This window comes from Copadichromis virginalis, linkage group LG3 (assembly GCF_057382275.1).
Source record: "Copadichromis virginalis isolate Kocher_CV1m ecotype Utaka linkage group LG3, C_Virginalis_male_GT1.1, whole genome shotgun sequence".
NCBI lineage: Eukaryota > Metazoa > Chordata > Actinopteri > Cichliformes > Cichlidae > Copadichromis > Copadichromis virginalis.
Window position 1 is genome coordinate 65,038,086 of NC_140620.1, and position 14,728 is coordinate 65,052,813.

The 14,728-nt window shown below is 41.4% G+C and overlaps 1 protein-coding gene across 2 annotated transcripts in view; it reads left to right on the forward strand.

Annotated features, from left to right (window-relative positions):
- lrch4 (leucine-rich repeats and calponin homology (CH) domain containing 4) overlaps positions 1-14,728 on the forward strand; it is a 29,980-nt gene that overhangs the window by 2,997 nt on the left and 12,255 nt on the right. For both annotated transcript variants that reach the window (XM_085451873.1, XM_085451872.1), the window contains exon 2: positions 13,992-14,136. In XM_085451873.1, the coding sequence (XP_085307999.1) occupies positions 13,992-14,136 (145 nt within the window). The remainder of the gene's footprint in view (positions 1-13,991; positions 14,137-14,728) is intronic.

Sequence of the window (14,728 nt, forward strand, 5' to 3'; positions counted from 1 at the left end):
CATGTCTTCATATTTGGAAATGAAGCGTATAAGGCAAAAACAATACGATAGAGTACTGGTATTACCACCTCGGTCCCATACTGTTATTTATTCTAATAAATCCTCCTCGGTCCTGTCCCTTCTGGTTATTGACAGCTTCTGTTTGTGAGGCTCACACATCAACATCAGAGCTGATTCTAGACCTGACATCTCAGATAATGTTGGAGTAATTATCTTATCTTGGCAAATCGACCGCAACAACATTCTTGCTTTAAAAAAATCTCATGTATTGCATATTTGGTGATACATAAACAAAAGTATGTTAGAACGTACTTTTTGGGACACGTTCCTTCACCATTGCTCCTGGTGATCCTGTTTGAAATGCATTCTGTGATGACTGGCTGCCTCATGTCCACACCACCACCCGTTCAATTGACGGACATCGTTCATAGCCACCAACAGCTTTAGTGAAGGTTACAAATGATCTTCTTATGGCCTCTGACAGTGGACTCATCTCTGTGCTTGTCCTGCTAGACCTCAGTGCAGCGTTCGATACTGTCGACCATAATATCCTATTAGAGCGATTAGAACATGCTGTAGGTATTACAGGTACTGTGCTGCAGTGGTTTGTATCATATCTATCTAATAGACTCCAATTTGTTCATGTAAATGGAGAGTCCTCTTCACACACTGAGGTTAATTATGGAGTTCCACAGGGTTCAGTGCTAGGACCAATTCTGTTTACATTATACATGCTTACATGTATAATGCAGCTGCAGCAAGAGTCCTGACAGGGACTAGAAAGAGAGCAGATTTCTCCTGTTTTGGCTTCCTGTTAAATCCAGAATTCAAAATCCTGCTCCGCACATACAAGGTCTTAAATAATCAGGCCCCATCTTATCTTAATGACCTTGTAGTACCATATCACCCTATTAGAGCACTTCGCTCTCGCTCTGCAGGCCTACTTGTTGTTCCTAGAGTATTTAAAAGTAGAATGGGAGGCAGAGCCTTCAGTTTTCAGGCCCCTCTTCTGTGGAACCAGCTTCCAGTTTGGATTCAGGAGACAGACACTATCTCTACTTTTAAGATTAGACTTCAAACCTTCCTTTTTGCTAAAGCATATAGTTAGGGCTGGACCAGGTGACCCTGAATCCTCCCTTAGTTATGCTGCAATAGGTGTAGGCTGCTGGGGGACTCCATTGATGCACTGGGTGTTTCTCTTTCAGTCACCTTTCTCACTCACTATATGTTTATACACCACTACATTCAATTATCAGTTATTATTAATCTCCAGCCATCACACTGTCAGCAAGGGGCAGAGAAAGGGTGATGGAGACCTTATTGATGTACTGCTGACCAACTAAAGAAGTCAATGATATTAGGCCACATGTGATTATCTTATTTTCTGTAAACAGCTCCATAGTATATCTTGTTGAGTCTGGGTAGAGACATAAATCCCTTGGGGGTTCTTGTCCACACTTGAGCAGTTGTGTGTGGGCATAATGTAGGTATGCTAGCACCAACCCCTGCAGGGGCCCACAGTGCAGTGTGTGTCTGCCCACGGTGCCTCCACAGGGGATCCAAGGGAACATATTTGGGAAGTGTTGCTAGAAGCTACAAAGCTATTCTGTACTTTGTGAACTGGGTGAACACACTTTAACACACAGTGGGTAAAATAAGTATTGAACAAATTAAATATATTTCTAAAGATGCTAATGAGATGAAATTCTCACCAGACGTCTGTAGCGACCCATTCAGCCCACGGATGCTAAAGAAATTAATCACAGAGGTCCATAAGTTATGTGTAATAATGAGATCTGGGCCAAAATCACACCTGAGCAATTCGTGCTACTACAAATATATGTACTACGAAAATTGGTGATGTGTTCAATACTTATTTTACCTGCTGTGTGGCTTCAGTATGGATTCTGTATGGCTTCGAGCCTTGTTGTCAGTAGCTGGCATCTGCTCTGTGAGAGAGAGGTCTTATTTCCTTTACTCTGCGGATGTGGGCGGCATGTTCACTCAGTCTTTAGTTCTGCTTTTTCTTCTGTGAGCCTCCCTGCTTTCCCTTTCCGATTACCGAGCAGGTTCTGTTAGCCAGGCACCATGTTTCCATCCAGCTGTCATGTCAGTGTAAGAGACTAAAAACATCACAGTGAGTCAATGAACCAACCAGCAGTTTCCTCAAACATATCCATGGGAATACTGAAGGAGCGTCTCATGAACTGATAAGACTGGATGGGACATCTCATTGTGAGGAAAAGGGTTTTCTTTTTTGTTGGTGAACAGGGCAGCCTGGTGGTCTTCATGGATGGCTCTGTTAATCAGAGTCTTTCACTTTAGTTCAGAGTGAGTTTTCAGTATGACATCTTTTCATGGTGGTGCTTTTAGTAACAAACAGCTGTTTGCTTTAAAGGTTGCTGCTGTTTTTTCTCTCTGATCCAGAGTCTGTCTTCAGCTTTAAGGACGATAACTAGTTTGGGTCTGTGGCCTGTGTGTGTCTGTGTGTAGTCAGAACTCCAATGTTCCCATAGCTGTTGGTCTTCAGTGTGTAGGAAGTTGTGAGACATGTTACTGTTATTTTGATCTGTTTGTAAGGACTGACAATAGTTTATGGTTTGTCCCATCTTTCTAAGCCCCGCCCCTCCCTGAGCCTGGTTCTTCCAAAGGTTTCTTCCTGTTTAAGGGGAATTCTTCCTTCCCACTGTCACCAAAGTGCTTGCTCATAGGGGGTCGTCTGATTATTGGAGTTTTCTGTGTTCTTGTGGGGTCCTTTTCTTACACTAGTAAGTGACTTGAGGTGACTGTTGTTGTGATTTGGTGCTAGTTTAAATAGAGCTGAACTGAACGTTGTATTTGGAACTTGAATAAGTTGCACTGTATGTGAGTGTAGAGTTTCCTCCTGCTGATATGTTTTCTTTCCTTGTTAAAGCTGTTTGTTGTTGTTTAACCACATTGTTTTAAATGCATTAAATTCCAACAGGTCCGGGCGATCGTGGCTCAAGAGTTGGGAGTTCGCCTTGTAATCGGAAGGTTGCCGGTTCGAGCCCCGGCTTGGACAGTCTTGGTTGTTGTGTCCTTGGGCAAGACACTTCACCCGTTGCCTACTGGTGGTGGTCAGAGGGCCCGGTGGCGCCAGTGTCCGGCAGCCTCGCCTCTGTCAGTGCGCCCCAGGGTGGCTGTGGCTACAATGTAGCTGCCATCACCAGTGTGTGAATGGGTGGATGACTGGATATGTAAAGCGCTTTGGGGTCCTTAGGGACTAGTAAAGCGCTATATAAATACAGGCCATTTACCATTTACCATTATTCAGGAAGTCGTAGCCTGCTAACCACTACAAACTGGATGTAAATTCCAACAATAAGTTTCCATTTTTCCAGTTAAAAGTTTAAAGTTAACCTGTTTCATTAAAAAAAATATGAAGTAATCTACCATCTTCAATTCCCAAAAAGGACAGCTTTTACAACAGGGCAATAGCCCTGATCAGTGCAAATAGCTGACCTGACTGGCTACCTCCCTGGACTTTTTTGGGGGGGGAATGATGTTTAAAACAATAATAATATTTATATTTATAACAAGGTGCAATTATAATTAATGTGCAATAATAACAGTTTGCAATACACATGCACTTATTCTTCTTTTTTTTTATTACTAAGTTAATATACTGTGTTGTGTTGTTTGTGTTGCGTTGTGATGTGATGTCTCATATCGTGTTGTGTTATATGTAGTGCCGACGTAGGACAGTTTTCCAATCTCATTGTACTATGTATGACTGTGCAATGACAATAAAGAGAGTTATCTGATCTTAAATAGTCCGGTATAGGAGAAAAAATAACACGTTCTGTGTTACGGGGCCATGACAACACACATGACCTAGAGACCACATGATCCATAAACCCAGGTCACATAGTCCTGTGTTTTTCCCTGAAACACAATCTACTACTATTGGTGTGTAAATAATCGAATTGTGTGGAGAGGACCGCCTCCTCTATAATGAAAGCTGAGGCCGTCCCTCTCTTACGTAACAGCAGATTCACTGTGCAAGTGGGTAGAAGACGGGGCCTCGAGGGGTTGAAGTAAATACTGTATGTGCACATATACCCATTTATTATTATTATTGTTATTATTGTAGCAAACGTCAAAGTTTTTACAATTTGATAGATGAAATATGTGCTTCTTAATAATGTGGCTGTAGGTTGTTGGTGTCTTTAATCAAGAGGTAGGTTCAGGCGAGTTTAAATGAAAGGAAAGTAGTTTAACAGATTTATACGAACTGTAGTTTAGGTCAGTTATGGAGCCTCCCTGTTCTCAAACTGTGCAACTGCATTTAAGACATAAGTGCTCAGAGTTTCTAGAACACGTTTGGTGCCAGTACAAACCTTTACGTCACTGGGTTTGGTTGGTTGGTAGCAGTTAGACTTACAATAGTTTCTGTTAGCTAACCAGTGACAAAGCTGATAACTCAGTGGAAAACAAACTAAAACTAAAAAGAAGTCTTTAAACAATGTTATTTATGTTTTTACCTCCAACCACCATGGGACATTTATTTAGTTAGATTTAGTTTTTCATGCCCATCATGCATTGTGTCGTATTATTTGTTTGTCAGTGTGCTGAGCAGCATGTTCTGCCTTTTGCATGGACACACTGAGCTTTGCATATGGAGCTAAAGCAAAACCTGCAGTCTGTATGGCTTTAACAGAACGAAGACGGGAGGTGTGACAGGATAAAAGATAATGAATAAAATAATAAGGGCTTCAAATAATGAGGCAACATTCTCAGTCTGTTTCACATGAGTCAGACAGAGCTGCTAGTTATACTGCTGGTAGGAAACACGCTGCTGGAACACGCTGCTGGTTAAGATCGGGTCATATCCAAACATCTCGCTATGATTTAAATGGTAACTTGCTGCACGTCTCCATCACTCACAGAAACATTTAGATTCCCACCTAATGAAATAGTGCAGTTTCTGTCTACTCTCACACACGCTGTACCGATTGCCTTTAGCTTCTGTCTGTAGTGCTGCTCATCGGCTTGCTATCACTAACACTGTAACAGGAATCCACACAGCCACATCCTGTCTTTCAGCAGACACAGAGTTGTGTTGTCACTGGCAACATTGCGAAACAAACAGCATCAGAACAGACGTTGTGGTCTGATGCTGTCTTATGAAAAAGAGCCAGGGTGAGGGGAAGAGGTAGCTGGTTGCTACATGGCGCTAAACCGAATGTATAATAAAGCTTGATGTCACTGTAGTCGCTCACAGCAGCAGGAATGCTTGTTCAGTGCATATTTAATGCTGTAAAGTAGTCAAATGAGGTCATTTCCAAGACGCGTGGTTGGTCGAACTCTAGTAAAGTAACTTTAGTCTATAACTGTCAGTCAGTATTAGATGTTCTGACACACACGAATACAAATGTAAGGTTGTCTCATATGTCGAGCACTTGTTGCTAAGTTGTTTCATGTTATTACAAAAAGCGACGCACACGTTTGCCTACAGCCTCTCCTTGTGACTCATTTATTTGTGTCTTCTCAGTTCTTTTGTTGTCTCCTGGCAGTGGTGCCTGCCCACTAACTCAGGCTCATGTTGTTAACGTGAACACACCTCAGCACAGGCAGGTGGAGAATGTGCAGGAAACGTGATATGGGACAATCAGTAATGGAGCCAGTTTTTCATAAGATCTGCTAAACAGATCCTGCAATGACAGTTTCAAATCTGGATTCATCACTCTGAGCTGTGTTGCTACTGATTTTCAGTGCAGTGTTTGTGTAATTGGATCCACCTCAGTGTTTATCTCATTTCCCTTCCTTAGAGATGGCTTCTTGACAACACATCTTCCAATGAGAGTTTGTGATGAAGCGTCTGCAAACAAAGGATCAGATTTCATTTTAAATGTCATTTTTAGCCCCGTCACGTCTTTGAGTTATCCAGTTCCCTCTAATTGTTTTAAGCGCAGCATGCTAAAGGTGCCAACATTTTGGCTAATAGCTTTTTGGGAATCACCTCATTGGTGCAGAAATACTATTTTTATGATGTCAAACTGTAATGTTTGTGTCTATGTTTCACAAATTCAACTAAAGAAATATTATTTTATTTTGTTTGTAAAATGTGCTTATGTTGTTTATATGATATCAGCCACCGCAGTTAAAGTGAACAACAATGAAATGCTATTTCTATAATATGTCATTCACAATGTGGTCTTCACCTGGTCAGTTTCATGCAGAGCATCAGTCACATCCTAGAAACGACTAAAGCTGGTAAATAAATGTACAGCAGGGGTGGACAGCATAGCCAATGGATTATATAATGATATTTATATTTACATAAATACTCGACCAGGTACTTGCCCAAGTACTCGCCCAAGTACTCGTGGGAGACACTGCTGTGTTTTGTAGTAGTGGTGACTTTCTCATGAAACATAGATGCGTTTTGTGCAGATGAAGTCCAGGTTATGTCCATCTGTCCATCTTACCTGGATAAATATTCAGACTTTGAAGGCTGTAATGTTTCAGTGTGTCAGCTGTGATCAAATGAAGCTCATAACACAAACAAACGTGTGCTGAGCAGCTCCTCAGGCCCGCTGTTATGCAATACAGGGTGGAACATAAGAGGGCCGATGACTTCATTTGACTTTTTTCTTTTTTAAACAATGAGTTTAAACCTGTTTGATGTCTCGAGCTCGTGTCCTGTGTTATCATGCTGTAGGTGTTTGGAAGCCCTCCACAGAGTTCTGTCTGATCAATGTGTGAGAGGTGACGTAAGTGTCCAGGATAAAGCCTCCTGCAGAGCCTGTAATTAGATGCAGAGCTTTGCTCTGACAGGAAAATCCTCCTCTTTCTACTGATCTGTTTAAAACCTTCAGCCCCCTTTTAAGCCTCATGATCTGCTTTCATTGTTCCAGTAAATACACCTTCCCTACTTTCACATTTTGGAAAACTTGCCCAGCTCCAGCTGAAGGTAAGGCAGCATAATAACAGATATTTATTATTAAAAATGAATTTATTCTGACCAGTCAGGTGCAGAGGGTGAATTAAGTATTTAAAAGTAAACGTGCTGCCATTGTGACCGAATGTCAGTAATAGCCATGCAATCCACACATGCAAAGAAATGAAACAATAGATGTTGACTTGTGTGTAATGACACAGTGAAACAGGAAAGTATTGAACAAAAATGTATTTAATACTTTGTACAGAAGCCTATTGATGAGGACACGTCCTGTATAGAGAAACTAGTCACATGACTTTGGCCCATTCTGCCACATAAACAGTGCTCCATAACCTGCTCCATAAGCCCCTACTTTGAACTCTGACCTTTAGCTCTTTCCACAGATGTTCGATTAGAGTCAGGCGATTGGCTGCGCCAGCTTTATTTTCTTAACCAATTCAGTCTCGTTGGCCGTGTGTTTGGGATCATTGTTTTCATTTCATCTTCGTCATCCTGGTAGCAGAAGGTCTCGGTACGTCTTCCATTCATCCTTCCTTCAGTTACATGAAGCGTGCCCAGAGCGTGCTGGTCCTACCTCCAGACGTGTCTCATCTGACCAGTTATTCACAGGCTCGTCTGAATGTTTGTCACCAATCTTTAAACACGCCTCACCATGCTTTCTTCTTTAGCTCTGGAGTGTGTGGTGAGGGTGAGCGTAGGCCATGGCGCTCTTGGATCTTGGAGAACTCTTCTGATCATTCTTCTCACTCGTCTGTCTGGCATCTCGTGGCGAGCACCTGCTCGCGGTCTTTGCTTTTGGAGCCGTCAGTATGTTTTCCAACAACAGGTTTGTGAAGAGAGAGAGCTCATTGGTTTTAACCCTGATCAGATGTTTCTTGTGGGGCACCTCAGTAATGACTAGAGATGGACCGATCCAATATTACGTATCGGTCCGATACTGACCTAAATTACTGGATCGGATATCGGAGAAAAATAAAAAATGTAATCCGATCCATTAAATATCACGAAAGCACCTCATAAAACTTGCAACACGCCGTACCTCACCTCAGAACGTTAGCACTCGGAGCAGTATGCATCACGTGATAGAGCGGCTGTGGCATGCGGGACCTGTCGGTGGTCTGGATAGCATTTGGAGCTTCGCTAGCAACCCGGCATTTCATCTCCGACAAAGTTATCCCGAGAGAAGTAAAGCAAGTGTGTAAGTCCATCTCTGAATGTTTGTAAAGCATTCCTGCGTTAAGCTTACCAAACGATATATGGAGCGACTGCCTCTTCTGGCTGCTACTTCAATCATGAAACTGCTTAATGATCAGCTGATCGGCTTTTCTGTCGTGAGTCTCTCTTGTTTGTTTTTGGTCCACTTTGCACCAGAAAGAGGAAACCAGCGGCTGAACAACAGCAGCACGTTTAAGCTTGATAAGCTTTTGTTAGAATTTATTTAATATTACTTTCTACTCGAGGATCTTTTTCTACGTAGCTGACGCTGGTAACTGTGCAGGGGCGGATCTAGCAAAGTTTAGCCAGGGGGGCCGATAGGGCATTAACAGGGAAAAGGGGGCACAAAGACATACTTTTCTTTCTTATTCTCATTTAAAATGTCTAGCTTTTAATAAATAATTATCCGAATCTTACACCCAAAGTTTTAATTTGATGTAAAATGAATAGAAGTCAATTACTGTATATAGTAACTATTAAGTCTAATATATATACCCTAGTAAGCTATAGTACTTTTTCCTTTGGAAAGGTACCATCTGTGCAGTCTGCAATTTTGTTGAAGAAAGATGTTGAATCTATTTAATATTTCTTGAAAAATAATTGATTTCTGTGCATTTTTTTTCACACTGCATCAAATTAAGGTTGATTACGTCGATTAAGCATCATGAGGTGGAGCGTGAGGGGTGGTTCCCTATTTTTTATTTATTTATTTTTGTTGTTGCTGGGAGTTGGAACCCTATTAGTTAGGTTGCTTAATATTTACGCTAAGTACTCTTTAAAATACCAGAATAGGGAGGATGGTGTAGGTCTAAGTTTATTAGATTGATCAGTATTGCTGAACTATGAAATATATTTTTTTTTGCATACAGGTATAACAGAATAGCTTTAGTGTAGTTGTTGTTTTAAACTTGAGTATGAACTTATACAAAATGCAGCAAGATATTTAAAAAACAGTTTTGTTGATTAAAAAACACTATATCGGATTCATATCGGTATCGGCAGATATCCAAATTTATGATATCGGTATCGGTATCGGACATAAAAAAGTGGTATCGTGCCATCTCTAGTAATGACACACCTTTTTATGGCCCATTAGTTGGATCTCAACCAGCTGATATTCATCTGTACTAAGTGGGAGGACTGGTTTCTAGTTACTGGTAGATTTCAGCTGGTCTCATGACTTTCCATGTGGTTTTGCACCTCTCTTTCTTCATGCGTTCAATCCTGTTCCATTTCTTATTATTACACATAAATTATGGACATCTATGGTTGGATTTCTTTGCGTCAGGAGCAGCTTTAGAAATATATTTACTGGGAAACTTGGTGACGTGTACCTGCTGTATGTGATGGACGTGTTGATATGCCAGCTCACTGTCTGCCATATCATTTGTGGCAATAAACAAACTCCATCCATTGCTGATACGGTTGAGAACAAAAAGCATCAATGAACCTGATGGATGCACAAATGCTGTGAAATGTCACGTTCCAATGAGCTTCACCATGATGTCTGTAGTTAATGGCATTGACAGTGAGGCGTTATGGTTAATCTGACAGTGTTTATATGTATTTAGGTCCCTTATAGCAGACGTTGAGCTTCAGAGCTGCCGTCTTACTGCTGACAGGGTTCATTACCCTGTGTTTTACTGTGCCCTCTGGCCACAGCACAATCATTGATCCACAGCAGCTGTTAACGGCTCTCTGCTCACTGTCAGAGTGTCTGCATATGGACCAGGGCTCAAACTGGTTAGGCCTGTGACTTTTACTGGAAAATACCCACAGAGTGTGACGGTGGCACAGGGCAAGTGAGAGCTTGCTATAACCTGCATACTGTTTTTTCTTGTTGTGTGCTTTTTCTTGTTTATATTTTTGATCCAGTTTCTCCGAGCTAATAATCGCTGACCCTGTTCTTAAGCCTGGTGAAACATCTCCACACCCACTGTGGTAATTTAACGGGAGTCGATCCAGGTCAGCAGGTATCCTGAAGTGGCCGATAATCCTGTGAGACAGGGTAACACTGAACGACCTGTGACATGAAGGTAGAGGGTTACTCGCCACCCCTGCAGAAATGAATATATTCAGGTCTATATTTGTACACATGCATTACTTACCCTTGATATTCAAGACGCAGAAAGTAGCTCTGATGATGTGTTAGCTTAACAGCGATCCAACATTTGTTCCTGCTTGGTTAGATTTGAACTTTTTCCAGAGTGTGCAGCAGCATGTGCAATGCTTAGCAATGAAAGTCGTTGTTACTTCTCATTGAGTGAACACATACAGATCTAGCTGGTCTGAATTTTCTTTGATTGAAATACAGCCAACAAGGAGGAGTCATTTAATAACCATAAACATGATATATATTTATATTAACAAAGCATTTTTATATCTAAGTAATCGAGCAATGACAGGTAAAGTGAGTCAGGGAAAAGAAAACGCAACATTCAAACCTAACAAAGCTAGCAGCAGTCGTCCATCAGACCAGCGGACCAACAAACCGTGATGAAAAACAAACTTTGTAGCTCCTCCATCCACCGCTGTTTGTTTCACACAGACAAGTCTGCTGTAAGCCTCCACAGGGGGTTTCAGATATGCAGATGAACTGTTAACTCAGACCACGTCCACACCAGCCCGGATAGATTTGAAAACGCCTGAAAACGCTCCGCGTCCACACTAGTGTTTTCAGTCGTTTTCACAGAGTTGTCCGTCCACATTGAAACGGCCGAAAACGCTTACGTTGCAGTCCTGCGTGTGCGCGAAACGCAAGAAGATTCGACCTGCCTCATTTCTGTCTGCTGCTTATTTACTTTCTGGCTCTTTGAAACGTCGCAACAAAAAGTTTTTTAAACAGACTAACAATGAGGTGTTGTTGTTGCTGCGAGTAACACAAAAGTACAAAGTTGCAAAAGCGAGTGAGAATTAAAGAATTTGAAGAAAAGCTCTCTGGAGCACGTGCAGGCTGATATTAATCTTTAATAGCGCTGTCAAACAAAACTGCTGTATAATGCCCTCTGCTATCTATGTTTAGTTGGTCACATGACTGCATCACATGACTAAAATGTGTCATCATTTTAGAAAGTCTGTGTTTTCGAGTGTCCACGCTGCGACGGGACAGCTCCGTTTTGAAATGTATGCGTTTTCGAGAGTGTTTTCAAAACGCTGCATTTTTGCTTGAGGAAAATGGCGTCTCAGTGTGGACGGGAGGCCAAAACGGAGAGAAAACGCATTAGTGTGGACGTAGCCTTAGCTTGGTGCCATCTTTAAATGATACAGCTCGCTGAAGGCTGACGGCAGCCGTCATAGTTTATATGGAAGCAAACAGGGGTGAGTCTAAAGGGGGGCCCGGGGTGTACTAGACCACATTTATTTCAAGGCTTTCATAACATTTTTAAAGTGAAATAATAATAAAATTTTGTCTTAATATCTAAAAATATGAAATTGTAAAGTTTTTCACAGGCCCATAAAAAAATACATGGACCAGTAAAACTGAGGCCATGAGGGTGTTGGGTGGATTTTAACATGTGCACCTTCATAACGTCTCGTTGCCTCCTATTAATGTCAGAAACAACACAGAGCATTTTTTAAGCCTTAGTGCAGTTTGCATATTTATCTTATTTACTCTGTATTTGACTGTACTTGAAATTATAGATTTTTTTTCAAGAAAATGTTTTCTTTAGATAATGACACTTTAATGTAGCACGTAAATACAAATGTGGTAGTTAAACATTAAAACATTGTTCATTTTGTCTTTTTGCTTTTGTATAATCACTCGATTAACTAATAGAGTAATTGATAGATTATTACAGCCCTACACACTATGTGGACAAAGTTTTTGTCATATATTTGAGTTTCTGTTCTGCTTCTTCAACACGCGTTTTACTTTTTTCAGTTCTTAATGTTTTGTCTTTTGGGTTGTGTGCAGCTGAACTGCTTTGAGTCCCAGAGTGGGAGCGAGGACTAAATAATAAGAGAATAAAATAAATGTAAATAAAAAGAACATTCAGGTTTTTTAATCGTATATTAGATTTTATAGAGTATCGTGGATTTGTTCTCTTCACCTCTACTGTAGACACTGAAGGAAGTAAGAAGCTGCACCGTGTGTCCTGACGAGGAAATCCAATCACATTTCAGCTCAGCTGAATGTGAGTTGATTCCCCAGAGAGGACAGAGAAAACAGCAGTGTTTGAAGAGAGCTGGTCTGAGTCAGCTTTGACAAAAGGTTTCAGTTCTTATCATGGTGACGTGCTGGGCCTCCTCCTGCTCCTCGCTGTGGAGCGTTTCTGCTTAATGCCAGGCTGAAACACAGCAGGACACTTTCTAATGTGAAATCAGTCTGACTCTGCTAACAAGGTCAGCAGAGTTTGGGCTGGTGAGGTTTTCTTGGGTAAGGTTAGGGAATAACTAGCCGACTAATCATCGGTGTTGTCACTACCTGGTACCAGGCTTACTAGTCATTTAATCTATTTCTTAACTAAACTGAAAGAGATTTTACAAAAACTCCACACCCACACAGTGACGGTGTCCTGTTCTCACCAGCCGAGATCTTTGATTTAGGCTTCAGCAGGAAATATTTGTAGACCTACGACCTGCTTGTGCTGGTGTGTTTGGTGCTAATTACTGTACCGTGTGTTTGTGTCCCAGTTAATTATCTATTTGTTTTTATGTGTTTCTGCCCATGATAGAAAAAAATTACATGCAGTAACCTTTTCCCTCCTTAGTCTCTACTCTTTCGTGAGGTCAGACATATTTGTCCCTCCATTTCTTTTTATGTTCCCTCATGTCCTTTCAGATGATGTCAGCAACCTCCCTCTGGGAATTTGCTGACATTTCTGAGTCCTTATATTGGTGATTGTTATCGTCTCACTCATAAATGAGGAAACTTGCATCTAAAAATTAGCCATAAATGTCCAGGAGGATCTGATGGTATCGAACGGCCCAATGACAATAGTTGGGACCTGCACTGACCCAACGTTAAGTTACATTTTTAGCCCTCGGCCATGAAAGGCTGATGTGATATCGTCGTCATTATGCCAGGCAGGAGGTGGGTGACCGGAATACCCGAGGTTATGAATGCAATAACTCAAGAACGAAGCAAAGTAGGAGTTTTACACTGATCCCATTGGTGTATCTCTTAAAAATCTTGGAGTTTGATGAATCTCAGTGACCTTGACCTCAAAGTCAGGGGTCAGAGGTGCAATAATTCCAGATAACAATGCGATGTAGGATTTTGAAATCAATGCAGGGGCGTGCACATCAGGATATACCTCGGGTCACAGTGTCGGGTTTCAGGGGTGTGTGCGATTACATAGACACAGCTACAGCACAGATGTCCTGTTGAAGCATGAACATGTCAGCCTCTGACCTCTGACCTGAGATTCAACCTTGTTTGAGATTATTAGTGGATACACTCGTGGTATCAAATGCAAAGTGCTAGGTGACTTCTTTCAGGGTTATTGCATTCATGAGATTATCAGGAAACTTGACCTTTGACCTTTAAGTTTACCAACATATACAAAATATAAACAAATAAAAACAATTTGTAAAGTAATTAAAACAAAAAAAATGTATCAAGTTGATCCTTTGACTGCATTTGTTCATTTAAATGTCTAATTTGAGCTGAGACGTGACTGCTGCGCCACGCTGTCTTCATGGTGACTGACAGTGTTGTACAGTAATGTGAAAGGCAGGAGGCGGTGGTGGTTAAGTCTATGCTGCAGGTTTTACAGTGCAAGCTGCTGTATGTGGCATAAAACAAAGATCTCATTCATAAAAACATTTAATAAACATTTGGTCCATTTTAACATTTGTATCAATGTATCTACAACTGTTGAAGTTTGGGCCGTTTGATGTTTTCCAGATCTGTCAAAGAACCGCCTGTGTGAGCTGCCAGAGGAGCTGTGTCAGTTCATCTCCCTGGAGACACTGAGCCTGTACCACAATGGGATGCGGTCCCTGTCCTCCAGCCTCAGCAACCTGCAGGCTCTCACCTACCTCAACCTCAGGTAACTCCTACACACCGCAACACGTGACTCTGATTACTGCACTGCATTGTTTAGCAGTAGCGTTGTATTCTGTTGTAGTAAGTAATGTTGTGACAAATGTAGACCTCCAACAGTTCTTAGAGCCGTGGTAATGGAAGAGCAGAGGTAACGCGCTTCTGTCGTAACGTCAGATGGAGGCCAGTCCTACTTCAAAAACAGTGAGAAACACTGTTACTGCAGCTGTTCTGCAGCAACATTTGAACATTTCTGGCAAAATGGAAACAGGTTTAGCTTTGGTCCTGAACTATTTTAGGTGGACTGTTGGGCCACGTTCAGTCCAATAAAAATGCTGTTTTTGTTCATATAAAATGATACATTTTAAAAACAAACTTACTGAGTAGTCAGCAGTCATAGTTTGGTATCAGTGACACAAACAGTGATCATTCCATCTGTACACTGTTCATCCAGTCTATATAAAACAATCATGGGCTGATCACTAATCCAACTGTTGATAATAATCAGAGAGCACACAAATGCTCTCAGTAGGCTGGTAGAACCAGGCGCTGGTTAGTGCAAAGGCAGCAGTCGGTAATCAGGTTCACCTCTGAGGCGA